This window comes from Harpia harpyja, chromosome 17, assembly GCF_026419915.1.
Source record: "Harpia harpyja isolate bHarHar1 chromosome 17, bHarHar1 primary haplotype, whole genome shotgun sequence".
In the NCBI taxonomy this organism is placed as follows: Eukaryota; Metazoa; Chordata; class Aves; order Accipitriformes; family Accipitridae; genus Harpia; species Harpia harpyja.
Window position 1 is genome coordinate 29,679,745 of NC_068956.1, and position 20,701 is coordinate 29,700,445.

General features: G+C 39.6%; 1 protein-coding gene across 1 annotated transcript in view; it reads right to left on the reverse strand.

The window, feature by feature from the left end:
• The window catches only part of TRPC4 (transient receptor potential cation channel subfamily C member 4), a 92,201-nt gene that overhangs the window by 15,940 nt on the left and 55,560 nt on the right, over positions 1–20,701 (reverse strand). The window contains exons 4-5 of the mRNA XM_052812559.1: positions 9,531–9,670; positions 1,528–1,841 (exon numbers count right to left, since the gene is read on the reverse strand). Of these exons, the coding sequence (XP_052668519.1) occupies positions 1,528–1,841; positions 9,531–9,670 (454 nt within the window). The remainder of the gene's footprint in view (positions 1–1,527; positions 1,842–9,530; positions 9,671–20,701) is intronic.

The following is a 20,701-nucleotide window of genomic DNA, read 5'->3' on the forward strand; positions in this document are numbered from 1 at the left end:
CGGCTACCGTACAGTGTCATAAGCATGGGCCCAAAAGTTTGGAGCAAAATTTTCTGCATGTCTTGTCCCATATCTTGAGGTGAATTGGAGAGAGTCTTCCCACTGCCTCCCTCCTGCTCCTTCGCCCTGACACCAGAAGCCAGTTACCCAGACAGGACGCGTGGGCCACCAGCGCTCTCCCCACTGCACCCGGAGCAGGGAGGCTGCTGAACTGCTGGGACTTCCACCACCCCGGAGCGGTTCTGCACACTGGGACCCGCTGTCCAGAACTGGGCAAAACTTCACCCTTCAGCCCCTCTCCCACCGTGAAGCGTAACTGTCATGCAACCCAGTCCAGTGCTGTCCTACAGTGACACCCGAGAGGGCAGTAGGCTTTTACTTAGAGAAACTCTAGGTCCTGAATCTCTGCTCCTGTAATACAGTGTATGTGAGTGGTAAAGCACCGCTCGGGAGTCTCTTGTATGGTGTATACTTGTCTGAGCACAGACTGAACAACCACTATTCTCCCCTGCTCACGGTTGCAGAAAAGGCTCATAAGGCATTGCAGTTTGCCTTGACACCATCTTCTGGCACTAGTACCAGTAGTCCCAACTATTTCCCAGAGGAATAATATTGCTTCTCTCAATGTTCAGCTCTGAAAAATTTCCCTGTGCTTTTCTGTTTAGATCATACAAAGTTTAGACCTGTATAAGAGGTTATTAATAAGCAAGATAAATACGCTGTGCCTGAGCAAAGTTACTTGATTAAGATGATATAAAAGGTGCTATTATTATAAAATTATTTACATGGAGAAGGAAGCCATTGGTAATAAATATCTTTTAAAAACAGCCTAGATATGATTCATAGAAGGTAATAGGGAACAGGTATTTACAGCAGGAGTTTGATTCAGACTGGAAGTTGAAAGATGAGATAGAGAAGCAGTATTAATTTGGTAGTGGTTTGGTGCTATAGATGAACTACAGAACAGAGTGAAGTAAAATTGATTTTTAAGTGAAAAAAAAATAAACTTTAAAACAGAAATTGGAATACAGTATTTGATTGTGTGGAGTAGACTCAGGGTCAGTAGAAGCCTGGACCGAATGTTTTTTCCTGCCTCAGTTTATCACATCTACAAGGAATCTTCATGTTTTAGAACACCAAACTTATTTAATGCCCACAAGCAGACATGGAAGAAATGCAGAATGACAGCTGCCGGGATAAGCAAGCTCTGATCTGGTGACCCTTCCTCCCTTAATTCTAAATATGTACTTTCTAATCTCATATAATCTCCCCCTCCTCTTTACTTTATCTTTTTATCTTTTGAGATATTTCCAATTGTACAGACTTCACTGTGGTATGGGATGAATATTATTACAGAGTCATGCAATGTTAATGTTTATTTTTTTTATTAGGGTAACTTTAGATGTATCTGTCAGGACACCGCTGTAATGCCAATAGAATACAGACAGCCTCTTCCCTGTAAACAACATCTAAGCGATTAAAATATTGTGGGCAGAAGGGGACAATAGAAATAGATCAGCCACTTACGTTGAAAATGCGTTATTCTGCTTTTCACATCGTATTCCTTTGCAGTTGCCAGATTCGTTTGTCTCATAGTAGAAGTACAGCTGGTTCAATCCATTTGCAAAAGCCAGCAGCACAAGGCAATATATGAAGAGAAACTTCAAAATGTCGAGCAACATTCTTCCTAGAGATATCTGCAGAGGTCCCAGGTGAGAATTTGCAGTGAATAATGAGATCAAGCGTAGGGAGCTAAAGATGTTTGCGATTGCAAACAGGGCCTCAGCCACCAGGGTTGGATGCCACATGTCCCAGCTCTCCCGTGGAACTAACCCACTATACTGGAAACAAGCAGAAGGGAAGAAATTACTCCTCTATTTTTATGCATAAACAAGTATGTCAGTTTCTTTATAAGCTGTTCAATTAATTTGCAGATAGCACAATAAAACTAAACATTTTTTGGAAAGCAACATGTCTTCATAAGAGTTTTTTATTTTAGCAAAACAAAAAATGGGCAGTACCCATATATTTGTCCTTCATTTTTATCTGCAGGATGGTCTACGCTTTCAAGTATTTTGCCTGTGTTTTGCATTTGGTTATAATTTTCACAGCAGCAAAAGCAAGTCTAACAATTCTGACTGAGAGTAAAAGGAACAGTTTTTGAACACCTGGGCTCTTAGAATTATAGAAACTTTCAGCTGTAAAATAAGGTAAATTATTTCTTTGGAGAACACTGCAGATATGACAATGACGTACAAAAACCTGCAAGAACTTTGGGAAGTTGGAAGAAAACATTTAATCAAGGTGTAAGTATATCGCTTAATCACTAACACTGGACCAATGATGAAAAGCTGTTTATTAATGAACCATGGAAAACTGCTTGTGTGTCTCATTATCAAAGAGTCTGATCCCTGGAACTGTGACTCTTTACTGTTCCAGCTCTACCAAAAAATTTCTTGAAGATGAAAGATGTTACTTTGAACTGAGGCTTAACTACTGTGGCAGACTCATTATTATTTATATGGTTTCATTAATCTGTTTTACAGAACATATCAGAGGGCAGAATCTATGCTATGAAGCACTCTAAACCAATGGGATAATATAATATGAAGAATATTTCAAAGGGGGACTATGGTACGGTCTGTATTTACCTACTCTAGGTCACCCAGATGCATCCTTCAGAGCTGCTGAGCATGCCCTCAGTAGTAAGGAAAGGACCTCTTCTGTGTCACTAGGGCCAAATGAAACAATATAAGCAGGCACCACATTTCCACACCACACTTATCCTCCAAAGAAAGTGACTGCTCTCAAAGTGGTTCAAGACCACCTGAGGAACGTGAACATACATAAGTCTGTGGGACCTGATGGGATGCATCCCAGAGTCCTGAGGGAATTGGCTGATGTAGTTGCCAAGACACTCTCCACAATACTCGAAAAGTCATGCCAGGCAGGTGAAGTCCCCAGTGACTGGAAAAAGGGAAACATTGCTTAAAATTCTACCCATTTTTAAAAAGGGTAGAAAGGAGGACCCTGGGAATACTGAGCTGTCAGCCTCACCTCTGTGCCTGGGAAGATCATGGAACAGATCCTCCTAGAAGCTGTGCTAAGGCACATGGAGGACAGGGAGCCGATTCCAGACAGCCAGGATGGCTTCACCAAGGGCAAGTCTTGCCTGACCAACCATGTGGCCTTCTGTGATGGAGAGACGACATCAGTGGACAAAGGAAGAGCTACAGTTGTCATCTATCTGGATTTCTGTAAGGCCTTTGACACGGTCCCCCACAACATCCTTCTCTCTAAACTGGAGAGAGATGGATTTGATGGATGGACTATTTGGTGGATGAGGAATTGGTTGGATGGTCACATCCAGAGGGTAGTGGTCAATGGCTCAATGTCCAGCTGGAGATCAGTGACAAGTGGTGTCCCTCAGGGGTCCATATTGGGACCAGTGCTGTTTAATATCTTCATCAATGACATAGACAGTGGGATAGAGTGCACCCTCAGCAAGTCTGCCGCTGACACCAAGCTGAGAGGTGCAGCTGACATGCCTGAAGGACAGGATGCCAATCAGAGGGACTTGGACAAGCTCGAGAAGTGGGCCTGTGTGAACCTCATGAGGTTCAACAAGGCCACATGCAAGGTCCTGCATATGGGTCGGGGCAACCTCCAGTATCAATACAGGCTGGGGGATGAAGGGATTGAGAGCAGCCCTGCTGAGAAGGACTTGGTGATGCTGGTGGATGAAAAGCTGGACATGAGCCAACAATATGCGCTCACAGCCCAGAAAGCCAACCGTATCCTGGGCTGCATCAAAAGAAGTGTGGCCAGCAGGTCGAGGGAGGGGATTCTGCCCCTCTGCTCCGCTCTGGTGAGACCCATCTGCAGTTCTGCATCCAGGTCTGCAGCCCTCAGCACAGGAAAGACATGGATCTGTTGGAGCGGGTCCAGAGGAGGGACAAAAAAATTGTCAGAGGGATGGAACACCTCTGCTGTGAGGAAAGGCCAAAAGAGTGGGGTTGTTCAGCTTGGATAAGAGAAGGCTCCAAGGAGACCTTATAGCAGCCTTCCAGTACTTAAAGGGGGCTTACAAGAAAGATGGGGACAGACATTTTAGTAGGGCCTTTAGCAATAGGACAAAGGGTAATGGTTTTAAACTAAAAGAGGTTAGATTCAGACTAGATATAAGACAGAAATTTTTTACACCAAGGGTGGTAAAACACTGGAACAGGTTGCCCAGAGAGGTGGTAGATGCCACATCCCTGGAAAAATTCAAGGCCAGGTTGAATAGGGCTCTGAGCAACCTGATCTAGTTGAAGATGTCCCTGCTCATTGCAGAGGGCGGGGGGACTAGATGACCTTTATAGGTCCCTTTCAACCCAAACCATTCTGTGATTCTGTGATTCAAACTTGTTGTTTTGGACAGTGCTAGTTTGGGCATTGTTTTGGACAGTGCTAGTTGGCACAGGACCCCACCACAGTGGGGTTGCTCTAACCAACTGGTAGTGCAGGTGAGACAGTCCCAGTGCCTGACAGCAATCCCTGGCATGGTTTTATTTACTCATATACAAGCAGCCATAGCATCTGACAGACTTGTGGATTTGGGTATGAGAACTGCAAAACTGGAGAACAGTAGTCCATTGAAGAGTTAAGAATCACTTAGCCTTACATTTCAACCACCAGTGATATTTGTTCTCTACAGAGTAGGGAATTAAATCCAGACCTGCTGGAGTCATAGGTCAGTACTCTCTTCATTAGACTATCCTCTCCCTAATGATCATGCTGTAAAATCAAGTCTTACTGCATTTGACATTGTAGCTCCAAGAGGGATGCTATGATGCCTCATCCACTATTGCCCTTCAGTCCAATTCTGATTGATTCAAGATTGGTGATGAAGTAACAGGCAGTAGAAAACAGAACTGAGTTACCAGAGATATCAGCTAAGAGATAAAAGCAAGAAGAAAATTAAGAAGAAAAAAATTTCAGTGTTTATTGAGAAAAGAGAGGTGAGAACTCCTCAGCATGTTTTCTATAATGTCTTTCTTTGAATAATATTATACAGTATATTACTGTGAATTCTGATGGCACTTTACAACCCTGGTATGTGAAAACTTGCACCTATTAAATAGGAACAATTGTCAGTACAAGCAAAGACTAGGTGCTGAACAGTGCAGTAGATGCTCAGATTAGGGAAAAGTACACAAGGTGTGTTGGGGAATAAAGGAAAATATATTCATGAAAAAATTTAAAGAAGATATTTGAAACTAAAAAGAGATGGAATTTTTGGTAGAGAATCAAAAGCATCCAACTGCAGACATATTTTAGGTGAAGGCAAGTAATGGGAGATTCCAAGGAAGTTAAACAAGTGGGGTGGGGTGGGGAATCTAAGGAAATACTCTTCTGAGAAAAACATGGAACTACAGGACACTGAATAAGGATAGCATACGATATAGTATGAGAGCAAGGATCAAGTTAAACCGATCAGGTGTGGACAGCCACATCTGTGCTCTCTGTCACCTCCTTTTACAGTCAGCAAAGAAAATGGGTATTTCTAGAGTAGTAGGAAAGCAGATATCCCAAACAGGTCAGATGAGCTGCTCTAACTTTCTCTGTTTCTCCTCACTGATTATTGGGGTAGGGGAGAGGCTATCTTATAGTTGCAGTCTGACAAGATAAATCCAATATCACCTTTTCTAAAAGAGATGAGGTTAAGGAGAAAGGTGAGAAGAAAGGACTTTATCTGTGATGTTCTGTATTGAGACACAAAACTGGTGTGTTAAAACAGTCAGAAAAATATCAAATGACCTCTCATTTGTAAAAGGGAAATCAAAGGCACAACTGTGTTACTTCATCTTAACTGACGCTGCCTTTCTTGGGCCCAAGTGCTTCCTCCATCTGTGGATACAGTGCAAAAGGTCTCATGGTTGTAAGCAGAGAGTGAGGGCTGTTATTTAGTTTTAAAGAGACATGATTTCAGAGACTGGAAATACTTGACTGCAAAATAGTGAGAAAGGTGAAGGCCTGAGAAGTAAGTTTGGAAATGGTCTGTGAAATATACTAGCTGAAAGAAGACAGCAAATAATATAAAGAAAATAATGAGTAGAAGAGGGCTCTGACAACAAAACCCTATTGATTACAGCTGCAAAGAAATCTAGAAATATCAAAGAAGAACCAGGAGAACAAAGAAGCTCACATGTGAAAATGAAAAGAAAGCAAAGGAGTGAAAAGACTAGGCATGTTAAAACCAGAAACAGTGAAAATATGAAAAAAATGAAAAACTATTTCAGGACCAAGCAACCCAAAACACACAGAAATGAACTATTTGTTCTCTCACTCATGCTTGTTGATGTTCTTCTGTTTTATATAGAATAAATAAATGGTTATTGTTCTAGGGAATCGAAATTGGTAAGAGCAAATATAGCAACACTGAGCTTGTTGTAAATCATGCCGTTGATACTTTGCAGTCTGTCTTTTATAATTTTGTGACCCTGCTGAATTTCTGTCTCCACTTCAAATGCAAACACAAACTTTTGACATGTAACAAAGCCAACCATCACTTAATGTGATTAATACCCATCACTGGTTTGTTGGTTGAAGGAAATGTACATGGCACATCAATGGAAAATTAAGAATAGTGGAAAACAAATTGAGCAGCATATAAACAGTAGAGTTTCAAGGCAAATATATGATGATTGTACGATGTCACGCAGGGAATACAAGCTAATAATTCTTGATCCTTACTCAAAGGAATTAAAAAGCAAATCTAATAACAGAACTATTTGTGAGAAGAAAGCTGAGTGTTCACTGTTTTCCCATGAAAACAAAAGTCATGAACTGTAGATTTCATGAAAGCACCAAGAGAGATCAAACAGACATGTAGATCAGGCTACCTGAATGTTTAATGGGCTGTTGGACCTTGGTCCCCTTGTTTCTGATAACAAAAAGAAAAGTTAAATAATATCCATTTCAGGAAAAGTACTTTAAATCCTTTCCTGAAATGTCATATGCAAATGTGAATTCTTCCTATTTTAAAATTAAAAAATCCATATCTTGGCATTCATTATGACAAATTTCAGAGCAGCAGTAAGAAGAGGGCAGGGTGATGGCCTCGCAAACAGCTGTAGAACAGTAATTACACTGAGGAATCGGTCTATAATTTTTCAGGGATTGAGGGGGGTCAATACTTATACGTAAATGGACATTTGGTCTGTGAATCTGGTGAAACATCAATATCAAAACCATTTTACAATGCAAACATATAAGAAGATGTTAGCTTCTGCAGAACTGGTGGCAGAAGAGAAATATAACCTTATTTACTACTAAACAGAGTAGATCTGACATAGTGATCATTAAGCCAGTAAATATTGAGACAAATAATGTATTTTTAGTTACTTTTCAGAGTTCTGTTTCCCTGCTAGCTTTTCATGTCAGTGGCTGAGACACATAATCAGTAATATGAACTTGCATGCGATTCCTAGCAGAATTGGAAACAAACAGCACTAGGTCCAATGCTCGGGTTTAACAAATATTTAAGATAAAGCAAGCAGGGTCTGCACATAAGTTGGCACTGCACCTAACTTTATGCATCAGTACAAAATAGATTATCTTCAAAAAACATAGAAAGAACCATTTTTCTTAGAGCACAACGATTTCTATTTACGTTTATAACCCTCCATCAAAACAGCTGTGTTGATTAAAATCTGTCATCTTGTACTCTCTTAAAACACATGACAATACACTATTTATAATGACATTATTTGTCGGGGAGAGAGCGTTTTCAGTGGCTATACTGAATAATTTAGAGACCTCACATGCTGATATACAATCAGAGGCAAAAAGCTGGGTATTAAATTACACTTGTATTACTCTGTTCATTACACCATCATGTGTTTCAACTGACTACCACAACTGAGGGTCTTTTAAGGAACAAAAAGGTATTTGGGTGCAACATTGCAGATGCAGTAAAAAAATAATAGCTGCAGAACCAAAGATAGTGCTTTATGCACTGTGTTGATTAGGATTGGCATGCTAGCACTAATTTGGAGAGTAATGGATGCACATTATCCCAGATACTGTCACCTTGGAATCTGATTATCGTAAGCAGAAGCTGTCTGGGAGATGAAACGATTATAACGTCTTCTAATTAATATCATTCTAAGTGAATAATTGGCCATCTCCAATGCTTTGAAATGTGCATTTTCAATGAACTGCTTGCTTTGTTACATGGGACAGTGAAATGACTATTTCTTTTCCATTCACTTTATGATAAGGTATCCTTGTGTGTAAAAATGCATTTCATCAGCTTTAAATGACAGCTCTCCTCACACTTCCGAGCATCTTGCTTTTTCAGGCAACAGCTCCAAATTTCTTTGAGTGAGAAGACTTCCCAAGGTTTGCAGCCAGAAACCTTTTGTCACAGGAGGAGGCTGGTGTGTCAACAGATCACAGGTCTTTGCTCATCCCTGCCCCTGCTGGGCTGACATTTGGACCCTTGTGAATAGACACAAGATGACACAAATTAGCGGTTCCTATGTTCTTCTATACTTATGGCAGGGCTGCAGCAGGAACAGCTGCTGTTTGAGGAGAGGGTGCTGTAACCAGCTACTTGACGGCTGTCTCCTTTTCCCAGCCAAAAGGATCTTGGCAGAGGAGAGACTCTCCTTCTATGCATACAGGGTAGCTGGTGGTAGGGAACTTGAAACAGCTGAAATAAATACAATGCTGATCACAGCGGCCAGTAAAAATGGGCTTGTTATCTTTACTTGGATGTGATAAGAGCTCCATGACAGATGCTAAGAAATGCTTTCATTTCCTTTCAGATGTGGTTTCCTTGTGCTTAAGACCACCTTTTGATTAAAATACTTCATTTTACGAGGAATTTCTATCATATTACGGATCATGTCGAATACATAGAAAATGCAACATGTTCCATGGCTTTGGAAAGAAGGGCTGTTTTGCTGGAAGATACTTCAAACAGTGGGTATATAAAACTATTCATAAAAAGTCCATGAAAAGGATGAGAAAATGAACATAACCAGCTTTAAGTGACCATTTTATCTCCTTCAGCTTTATTTTTAAAAACAAAATTAAAACCTTACTCTTTAACTCCCTCCCCCCCCTCCCCAGCCCCCTAATTTTGAGTAAATATTTTTCTTGTAGTCCTATCCGCAAGTTTTGCATGGTGCGTAAAATTGTCTTAGGGGAAATAATTTCTTACTGAAAAATAGGCAAAGACTAAACACAAAACATTATTAAATATTACCAGCGATTTTCCTTTCCCGAGAAAATGACAGTATGACTGTTCAGGATCAAATAACAAAAGATTGCCAGGTCCAAGAAGAAAAAAGTATATATCACAATGTTTCGTTTGCTCTTATCTTGGTCTAGCTTCTTGTCATAGCTGCAGAAGATTCAATGAGCACATCACACATCTCTTGCATTGCTAAGACTGAGAACCTCCAGATACAGAAGAAAGTTTGAAGCCTAATTTCATTTATCTTAAATATTTTGCTTAGTTTTTAAAAAGAGTTTACCTTTGAAAATGCAACAATTTTCAAAGAGATTGTTGCCAAGTACAAGGAGTTCATTACAAAATCCATGAGGTTCCACCAATCATGAATGTAGTCCTGTAGTCCACCATCCCACATCTGTTTAATTTCACCCCAGATAAAACCTGTAAATAGAACATAATTCATTAAGCATGAATATTAAATAAAAAAGGCTGTGACTATTCTAGACACTTATCTCACAATGGATTGATTCTCCTTACATTACTTATAAAGGGAAAGTGGATCAGTGCTCTAAATTACACATCTAGTTAGGTGAAATTTTATCTTCCCATTAATGTTTCCGGAATTAATTTGATAGGCAAAACTAAAAAAAATCATCTGCTTGTACAAGGGCAATTTCTTTGGCTTTCTTCAATCTCTCTTCCCATCGTATCCCAATAGGTATAAAGAGGGTCTTAAAATCAGTCATCACTGCCAACTCTGTCCTTGGTATCTGCTGCAATATAATTCAAACTGGAAAATATATGACTGCGAGAGTCAATCCAACACATTAATTTATTTCAATTGGAACCCACACAATAAGGAAGAGAATTTCTATTATTATTGTCAATGCTGAACTAAAGTCTCCCTTTTCCATAGGGAAGAGTAGTGTCTGCAGCAGAATATTTTTTGTTGATTCCTTCCTTTGAGACATGAAGCAATAGAAACTGTTTTCAGGTGTGCAGAGCATGCATTGCACTGGACACAAAGTGATACAGAAATATTCAACCCCAGTGGGAAATTTTGCAAGTTGTCTGACATAAACTTGGTTTAACAGCTCCAGAGACAACTGTGTGGAGACTCTTTAATGCTATAAACATTAAAACCTCTCTGAAGAAGATACTCCACATTATTGTATAATATGGTATAATAAAACAACATGGGACATTTAGATGCATGTTTCATATTATTATCTACAGACCTTATTTAATAATACTACAAGAAGAGCTTTTAATTTTTCAAAATTAATTATTTTCTTAAAGGAATTTCTTACTTTTTTGCTCATTAAAGGGACAAAATTCACCACAAAAGAGACCAGTCTCACATATAGAAGTTGAGATACAGTTAATTCAACATGGCTGTTCTCCACCTGCTTATCACATGTCCCTTTAGAAACTGTTGAACAGATTTCATGCAGGGGCCTATAGAGTCCTGCATCACTCTAGTCTGGCATTAATTCACCTTGAACTTTAACATTTGTCTCAATGGTCTTCTAGGTGACTGCATGGAAAACTTGTGTCTTCTCTCAAACATGATCCCTAAGGAGTAATTCCTGGTCTGTTCTTGTTTGTACCAGATAGGGTTTTGAGTGATTTGGAAGGCAGGAGGGCAGTAGATGGGAGGAGTACAATTTCATTTTGTAGTGTTTTGGCTTGAGTCTTTCTGTCTCCTGATTGTTTTCAAAAGGAAAGGTTCCCTTCCTCACTACCTTCTCCCCTCAAATCTCAGCCACATGTTCCCATCTTGTTTCTGTGTGTCATCATCAGTAATCACGAGTCTCAGAAGTATCCAAGTCATCTGATTTGTCCAGCAACTTATATTTTCATAGAGTTCATTTTCACCCAAGCCACCATCACTACTTCAGCATTCTGCAGAGCTGGGGGAACACATTCTGAGAAAGGACCATGGTGGGAACATGTAGACAGGAAAGTGGGATATGCCCATTTTAGTGTCTGCAACAGCCTAGACAGGCTCATTGCAACTCTTGTCTTTAGATTATCAGATAAAACTAATACACAGAATGTAGCACTGTTAAGAAGCTAACATTTATTTTCAAGCTGCAATCAATTCTGATGAGTCACAGTGAGAAAACAGCTGAACATTTTTGCATGGCAGGGGTGCCTATCCACTAACAGCATCCACTGCTGCTGTTAACTGCCCAAGTGCCATCACAAAGGGAACACCCCTTCACAGGGCTACTTGGCAGGCTCCTAAATGCCTGCTTATTTCAGTCTGTGAAATGACTTAACCACTTTCTCTTCAAAGAGCTGGTCACTCCTGACACACAGTATGAACAGGACAACAGCAGGTCTGGCTCTCCCTTCCCTCCACAGTCCCCTCCAACCTTCAACACGCAGTCAATGTACTTGCCAATATCCCTGCTTGCTCTTCCACTACCTTTTAGGCATGACATGTTAAGCATCATCAGGTCATAAAAGCAGCTGTTTTGTGGGCTGCAATATACCCCTCACATTTCAGACACTGCTCTGAATCACCCCTGCTCTACCTGCAGAACAGCACATAAAAATCACCACTGTGCTGCAGGAGCCTGAGGAGACCTGGCTCCAGGCTCGGAGGAGACCTGGAGCCAAAGGCTGTGTAATACGGATACAGCCTCAATGTTAAAGAACAGTTCCTTGCTCTTTTTTATTTAATAATACAGATGTAGCCCCAGGATCTTGACACTGGGCTATGGCACAGAAAGCAGACAGTTCCATTGATGGAAGATCCCCAAATAAAAAGGCTTTACAGAAATCAATACACACATTCACAGAATTAAATAAACTCTTGTAATTCATCACAGTTAAGCATTCCCTTTAAAATACGCTTTAAAAACAGAGCAGAAATAGGTTGGGATGATTAATAAGATGAATGCTTAAGTGAGAGGCTGTAGGTTCATTAAAGTCTTCTGCCAAGATATTCCATGATTCACAACCAGCCAAAGACATGAACTGACACAAACACAACACAGCTGTTCTCTGTAAGACCGTTCCTCAGCGTCATATGCTTTGATAGCACTGTCTAAAATATAGCAGAATTATGTACAGATTGAAAAAGGAATGCTGACTAATGCTGCTGCATTTGGTTTGTTCTGTGAGTGAAAAGCCAGACTGTTTTTCCAAGCACTTCTTGGGCTTCAGAAAATGAAATGTAATTGTAAAGTTGACACCAGCAGAGAAATACTGACCTATTATTGCATAGTGGAAGAGAGTATATGGCTATTGTAAATTTGACTATTTTGAATTAGAAACACAACTAATCCAAACTACCAGCAATGTTGAAGTCACTTGGCAGCTGAAAGTTCCGAGTATACTTTGACATCGTAATGGTGGTGGTTCTAAATTTTTTCTTGGTTCAAGACAACTTTTATGTTCATCCTGATGCAGGGCTTGTTCTTTTCAAGCAAATGATAACGAAAAACTGGAAATCTTACATTTTTGTTGGCTGTAATGGAGGTGTGATAGTTTAGTCTTTCTTGCCAGCCAAAGCATCTAAGTGCAAAATCCATATATAAATACAGTTACTGAGATCTTACAGGACTCCAGAGAACTTGAAACTAGGCTGACTGATGGATGCTATGTTTGTGACAGACACACAATCCATGTATGCACAGTAGAGCTTCCCAGACATGTCTTTTTAAAGGCAAATCTTTGAAGGTACAAGATCCTAAGGTTGACTGCCAAAATCCACAACTCCAGGACAATCTCACCATGAAAGCTGAGATCAGAGTCTTTGCAGGTACCAGGTTTCTATGGCTAGGTATCCTGAGGGGTTCTCAATTGGAGCAATGAATGCTGGAAGAACCGGGATCTCTGAAGTTCTGTAAATCCTCCCAAGTGTGCCTGAAGGGTTATCCTAGAAAAGCGTACTCTGAAATCCCAGAGCCCTTCGGCAAAGCTGAAGACTTCTCTAAGGCTTGGTGAGCTTACATGATGGAGCTATTCTGAGCAGCAAACCTCAGGGATTTAAAGTCGTGCTGTTTAGGATTAATTTACAGTCACATAGCCAGCGGTCTTGAAATCTTGTTGTAGATCATATCTTTTTGCAAGAAGGAAGGGTTGGGGGGGGGGCAGAAGTCAGTCAGCTCTTATCTTCACAGGGTCTGATACAATATGCCAATTTTGTTCTTTTACATTCATTGGGAGAATCAGGAAAAGGCTAGGAAAATCTATGTTTGTTTTTTTCTAAAAAGAAAAGGACATCCAAAGATCAGGGCAGCATTATCTCTGTGACCTTGCACACTTCCTTTTTCTATTTAGAAGACTTACGGATAGCTGGACACAACCTGACTTTATTATCTAAGGAAACTTTTGGGCAATTCCAAAATACAATCTGACATGATAGAAGAGAAGACACGCAGTGACAAGACTGTCTAATGGGTGCATTGTTACAGGTAGGAAAGAGATCAAGAGTCCAGGCATCGCCTGCTTATTAACGTGCCAAAGCATCAATGTTACCCCATGGTGACAGAGCTCATGTCAGCGCTACATGTTCAGCAGCAAGAAAGATGACATCTCAACAAAGCAGATGGGACATCACACAGGTATTGGGGAAAAAACTGCTACGAGAAACCATCTGGCAGATACAAGGGGTAGATCTAAAAGCAAGAGCCTTTAGACAGTCAGGGCAGGGACAAGTTCATTGCCCAAGGCCTTTTTACCTCCCTCGGAGGAAACAAGCATCTCCAAGGCAATAATCCTGTCATCTGCAGGTGGGTCAATCTTCCCATTGACTGAAAAGAGAGTCATGGAGGATCAGGCTGGATTAAAACAGATGTCTAACTTCCAGGTGCCTGTATTTAGCTGAAATAAGTCCACACAGAGCAGATTTCACTGTTTTAGCTGGATAATCTTTGCTATATTCTGGTTGTCTCTTTGCTCCTACTGTGTCCTTCCTATCTCTTCACACCAGGTAGATTTCATACCTGCCTCTTATACCCTCACCTATACATTCGCCATCAACCTGCTTTTATCATTTATTGCCACTTACAAGGAAATTATCAACATTATGCAGCTCTTCCACCTCATTAATCAAGGACTTAAATTGAAAAGTTGAAGGTGAGACTTTCAAGCATTTTTTGCATTGTTTATAACTAGATACTGAAGCAGTAAAATAGAAATAACAGCATGGATATTTTGAAACAGGCTGAGATGATAGAAACAAATTTCATTAAACGCCCCATGGTTTTAATGGGATGAAATAGACATACATTCAGGGCAGGAATCCCACAGACCACATGAGGCCCTGGGAATGACAGAAGTCATGGAGAGGTTTTGTATAGCACTGTGAAGTATTATACATGCAAGCTGATGAATGCAACCATTTGACTGAAGTCCAGTTTGTGTGATGCAAGAAAGGAACTAAAATAGATCAGATAAAATAAATTTGGAGGAAAAAAATGGAATTTGTGTGCTAGGTATATTTTCTTTTTTGCAGTACACATTTCTGAACATTGATGAAAAAAGTTCTTTCTTCTAAAGTAAACCCTACATATTGTGAAAATAAATTTTATCCAAGCCAACAAAACAGATAGAAATTAAAACACTTCTTACTGAAGAACAAAAGGCACTGAAATAAAATAAGAATTTTCTTCTTTCATCTTTCATTAATATTACCTTGTAACACTTTTAAAAAATCCTTAAGAATTAGGTAATGGATATGACATACTACCTATGATCAATGTGTAGATATTTGTATATGTAGATACATCAATACATACACACTGGTAAGAGTAGCTTTTATTTTATAAATTTATGTATAGACTTAGATTTTGAATCTGTATTTCCAGTCTTGAAGTCTCTGGATATTAAACACTGAAATGCCTTTTAAAAAATGTGGACCTACTTTTCTGTTCATAAAGTAAGACTCCATTGGCAAACCTTGGAACTTTGAGCAGGGCAGCAGCTCAATACTCTTATGAATGTTCTCTGTCCCTTTGGATAAAGCCTTGGGTTAGACACAATATCTTTTTGTGCGGGCTGGCAGATAAATTTCAGATCGTAAAAATTTTGGATCTATCCTGATAGATCCATTATCAAGTCACAGCTCCCTAGACCTGTAATTTAATTCCTAAGGAACATGTCTCTCATTCCCATGCAAAAGAAACAAACAACAAAGAAATAACTCACCCACAAAATCCATTCAAATGTGTATTAAGTTCTAAGACAAAAAATCTTAGATACACCTTGTCTAAATTTCTATCTTGCACTGAATCTTGAGCAACTACAAAAATCATTTTCCAGCAACTGTGGAAATTCACGAAAATGTTATGCCATCTCCACAACACTGCCTTTTGTTGTTTATAATTATAAATATGGTTAAAGTCTCACTGTAAATAATAACATTAAGATTTGTCAAAGAAAGATATGAAAGGCTGTATCCCAAAGTATTTTTGTTTTAAAAAACATTTGTGGATCCCTAGCTAATTTTGGCCTTACCTTTCCACAAAAGGTTGGTTGCTCTGTGCTATTTTTGTTCCTTAGCATTAAGTGATGGGAAGCAAGAGGTTCCTCAGGGTCAATCTCTGCATGCCAAATTCAACAACAACCTTTTAGTACGTTTCTTGGAGAACATATTTCCACTGGACTGTGAAACCATTTAACTGACAAACTCAACTTTGCTCTACTATGCAATCTAGAGTTTTTCACAGACACAACAAGTGAGACAAGCTGCTAATGATCTAAAGCTCTCCGAAGCAAAGGAAAGCCATTCCAGGGAATTCAGTGAGCATTGATAAGGCTTGAAATATCTCTCCTGTTTTACACCTGGGCTGATGAACTGATCTCTGCCGAAGGTATATGAAGGAAACAAGAGGAACAGAGAGGAGAGGCATCCTGGCATAATTCAGGGGCTCCCAATCTCTGGGGCATATTTTGTTAACAGAATACAGCTATTTCAAGGGAACACGCACAAAATCAACAGCATGCCTTCTGCTTTCCCCCGGAGACAGGGAAATGGCTGTCTGGGAGGGGAACAACTGTGCATAGTGTCTGGGTCCTGTGTCAGGTCAGGCAAAGAGCTGGGAATGACATGGCCAGAGGCATCATTTATGTCCCAGCTCTCTTCCCAGGACAGTTATACTCAAGTAAGCTGAGTCTGGGAATTGCTGGTTTAAATTATCTGTGCACACACCTCAAACTGAGAATACTTAATATCTAACCTCAATTCACTCTGTCTTCACTTTCTTATCTCTGCAATTGAACTTAATTCCCTCTCCCACAGAAGCACTGAAGATGAGTTTAGTAATGCCTCTGGAGTGCAGTGAAAAGGTAATGAACAATACAAGGATTATGGAGCATTCGAGCCTTTTGGATGAACTATACACCATCAGAGCTGAGAGTATTCAGTGCTGATTAGGTACCAGCAGTGCATTTACTGTTGTGTTCAAGGAAAAGTATAATTTCTAAGAAACAGTCATCAGCTGCAAATGAAACTGGTCTAGGCATGGTATTATGAATTATGGTGGTTTTATATATATATATATTTTTATATATATATATTTCACCCACTATGGAATGGCAGGTGCAAACGGTTTGGACAACCAGCATTGAACAGCCCCTCAAATATTTATGGCTTAGTTTCAGCACCTAGTCCAATAGCATCAGATTGTTCAGTTGCTTGTGTATTTATGCAGTAAGGCATCCATATAAGTGGGATAGCTATTCCTTAACCAAGTATCTTTAGAAGGGACAGTAGCCAGTATCTTTAGACCACACACTTTCTTTCATAACTTGAATAGCAAGAAATCTGACTTTCACAGTACTCATATAAATGCCAAAAGCAAATATATGTAATTATCAGTTAAATTGTTTTAAGCAGTCTTTTGGATTTCCTTTGCAAAATGTTCTGAAATGCAAATGAATTGTAGTTCATCATCATAGTGGAAGATTAAAGGAGATTTAACTTACTTAATATCTATCTTAACATTATTGGTCCTTTTTCTTCTTTTTTTTTTTTTTTTTGCCTCTGTAAAACAGGGTTTTGGTAACGAACAGGAATATAAGCCAATAAAAAATGATTAACGTCCTGAAGTGTATGCAAAAATAAATTGTAACCCTGGACTGACTGTTATGTTCAATATGAGTTGGCTAGTGGGGTTAATAAAGTTCAAATTAATCAAAGATGCTCATCCAAACCATTTCAGGTTCGTGCACCTAAGCCTTCCATACCAATGGACTCTAGATGGTGATGGTGTAGTTGTCATGATGTAGAGAAACATGAAAGATACTGTATTTTTTGAATGTATCATGTTTAAACAGAAGTGTCTAGTGCTGTTTTAGATGCCCTACGGATCCAAGCTGGCCACCCCATGCATTGCCAAGAAAAGGTACAGGTTTCCTGTAGGGTATTTATCATGGGCACAACCTCTCTGTGAGTATATCACACTTCAAAAATGGGACCAAGTGCCTCTTCATGGGCACCTGAGTTGCTTTCTTTATGTTTACTTTGATTTAGTCTCTTTGATTAAATCCTGATTTATAACAACCAAACTTGCTAAATGCCTGAGTTTGGAGTAAGGGGCTATGGACAGGTACCTAAATATGGCCACAGAGTACAGAAATTCTGCAAATTTCTGCTTTTGAACTCTGCTGTACAATAATGTTGTAGACAGAAATTCAGCCAGCCAAAAGTATTGGTCCATTCTCTCAGGTACTTTTGCATAGGCATGTATAAATCTCTTTAAAGAAAAAGTATATCCTCATTTACTGCTTGTAAATCTCTATTAAGCTCAACAGGTTTACATGAGGAGTGAAGCATGCATAATTTTACTCATTATCCTTTAATCTCCATGGCTTCATTGAAACTGTGGCATGTATTTATCAAAATTGATTTAATACAGAAAATAGTTTCTTGCTTTCACAAAAATATTGTGGACAGGGTAAGGAGCAAGGCTTATATCCTAACTATTACCATAGACAGCCTTAATTTATAAAGCAACATGTATCCAATGTGTACAGTACTGCAATCTAATATTCATTATAGTGTTATCTCCAAACATCTGCATGTTCCTTATCTTTGCCAGCACTTACTACATCCCCTCAGTGTTGCTAGAATAATATAATGAAGATATTCTTATCAGGTAGTTAATAGTAAGAAATACAGTTTTCAGGCGTGCACAAGGCTTAGATCCACAAAGAAATACAAGACCTGCGGGCAGAATAAATGAATGTATAGCTTGTCTGTGAAACATAGAAAGGCCTTTATAGCATTGCTCAAAGGCTCTGACAGTCCTGCACAGACCAGCTTGGCATTGTATGTGCAGCTCTTGGCAAGGCCAGAAGTGGATATTTAGGGATGTAGGAAACTGCTCATCCCCTTCTCTCCTATTAACAGGCATGTAAGGATTTGAACATCTCAATACTGAGGATCTAAACTTTGTATTTAGGAGTCCAGTGCCATGAAGGAGTTTAGTCACTGAAATATTCCATGATTCAATGTCTAAATTAAGTACACAGTACTGAAAGTAAAATTCACCATGCAAGAGACCTAAATTCCCCATAAATGGCATTTTATGCTCACTTTGAATTTCAAGCGCCTAGCTGAGGTCCACAGCCTACAAATACTGAGTGCTAAGACAGACTGGACAAGAGGAACAGCAGGAATTGGAAGGAGGAATGAGTCGCAAACATTGCGTCTCACCAGCACTTAGAAGCCTATCTCAGGGCTTCAGTTAGATGTCTACATGAGACTGAGTTTCAGCATCCAAAACACCTTCCTTTCCTGAAATGCTTAAACTATATCCCCCAAGAGTAGTGTGAATGTTTAGCACTGCAGCTTTATGGCTAAAATTCTTGCACAGGGAACAGGAAACCTGCCTTTTCTCAGCCTGAGGGAAGACTGAACCTCTATCCCACAAGAGTACTAGGGCAGGAATAACGGTGTGTGGGTGAAACATTCACCACTTCTGCTAAAAATGGGAGAAAGGGAAACTTAAGGACAGAGAATTAAAGAAGACAAAAAACCCAACAGCCTCCTTACTAAATGCCCGTACTAGGAAGCAAAGGCATCAAAGCTAGGCTTTGCACACCCACTGCAGACCTTTTCTGTTTTCTTTATCCTCAAGCTATGTGATTGTAACGTTAAAATGTGAAATATTTGAATGCTAGAGGAGCAAGCAAAATGGTACTCAATTGAAAACAGGACTGAAGTCCAAAGAGTATCTCAGAATCCTGCCAAAACCTGCTTCCATCAGCAAAGTATGGTGATTCCATGAAAACATCTGATTGCATTGAATACTTGTCCATATATGATTATTTCATAGTATTTTGTAAAAGCAGGTTCCTTGTTTGCAGTTCTAAGGCATTGCCTGTGGGAGGGAAGTTTTCCCTAGCTAATAAAAGTGTATGTAAAATGAACATTCAGATAGTCATTGTTAAGGAAGAGAACTCCCTTTATTTTTTGTACTCTATTTAAACACTGTGAAAAGCCAGTAAGGATAAGACAGACCACTGTTCCATCTAGCCTAAACTGTAGCTGGTCCTGAATGCTTAGGGAAAGGATTTGAAGACAGGATAAAGTAAAAGGTTCCAGGTTTGCTAAGTTCAGGGGTACCCTTGTCCAGAGATCACATCTCTGCTACTGTGACTTGGAGCCACTGATTAAGGCTAATTGTGACACTATGGATGGGATTCAGGAACCAAAGCACAGTCTGTAGCTCCATTTTAGACAGAGACACATTTACAAAGGCTTTTCAAATTTAGGATAGATTTTTACTAGAATACCAAAAAATACATACGGCTACCCATATTTAACTGGAGGTTGTGGCACCATTGAAAGTGTTTTCCCAAAGAAAAAGGCTCCTGACTTTTTTTTATCACAATCAAAACAAGCCATTTTTCTTTGGCCTCAGTTTTGGAAATGGCAAGACCATTCTAGATTAAATCTTTAACACAAGAAGACACATATCAGCCAACATCACCAACAACCAAAGAATAAGATAAAATAATCTACACAGAAGATGTTCTTCTTAAATATTTAAAACCTGGTAAACCTACAAGTGACTGAGTAAAAGGTCCTATTACAGCAAGATTCAGGCAGTCCTGACAAGAAGTGGCTCTCCTGATGTTTAAATAAATAATCTCATTAGTTGGTCCAGTGTTGGGATCCCCAACAAAAGAGAGAGATTAACTGACTGAAGTGAACGTACTGGAAGGCCACCAAGCTGACTGGGGGCTGGACCACATGATGTACAAGAAGAGGCTGAGACTGAGGGTGCTGAGTTTGTTCAGCCTAGAGAAGAGAACACTAATGGGGGGATATTACTGCAGTCATCCACTAACGAAATTGCTGCTTATGAATAATCGGAGCCAGACTTGTCCTAGAGGTGCCCATTGGAAGGACACCAGAAGAGGTGATGACTGTATGTTGTGGCATGGGATATTCCAACTGATATCAGGAAAAAAGTTCACCAGAGGCTAGACACAGGCACGGGTTGC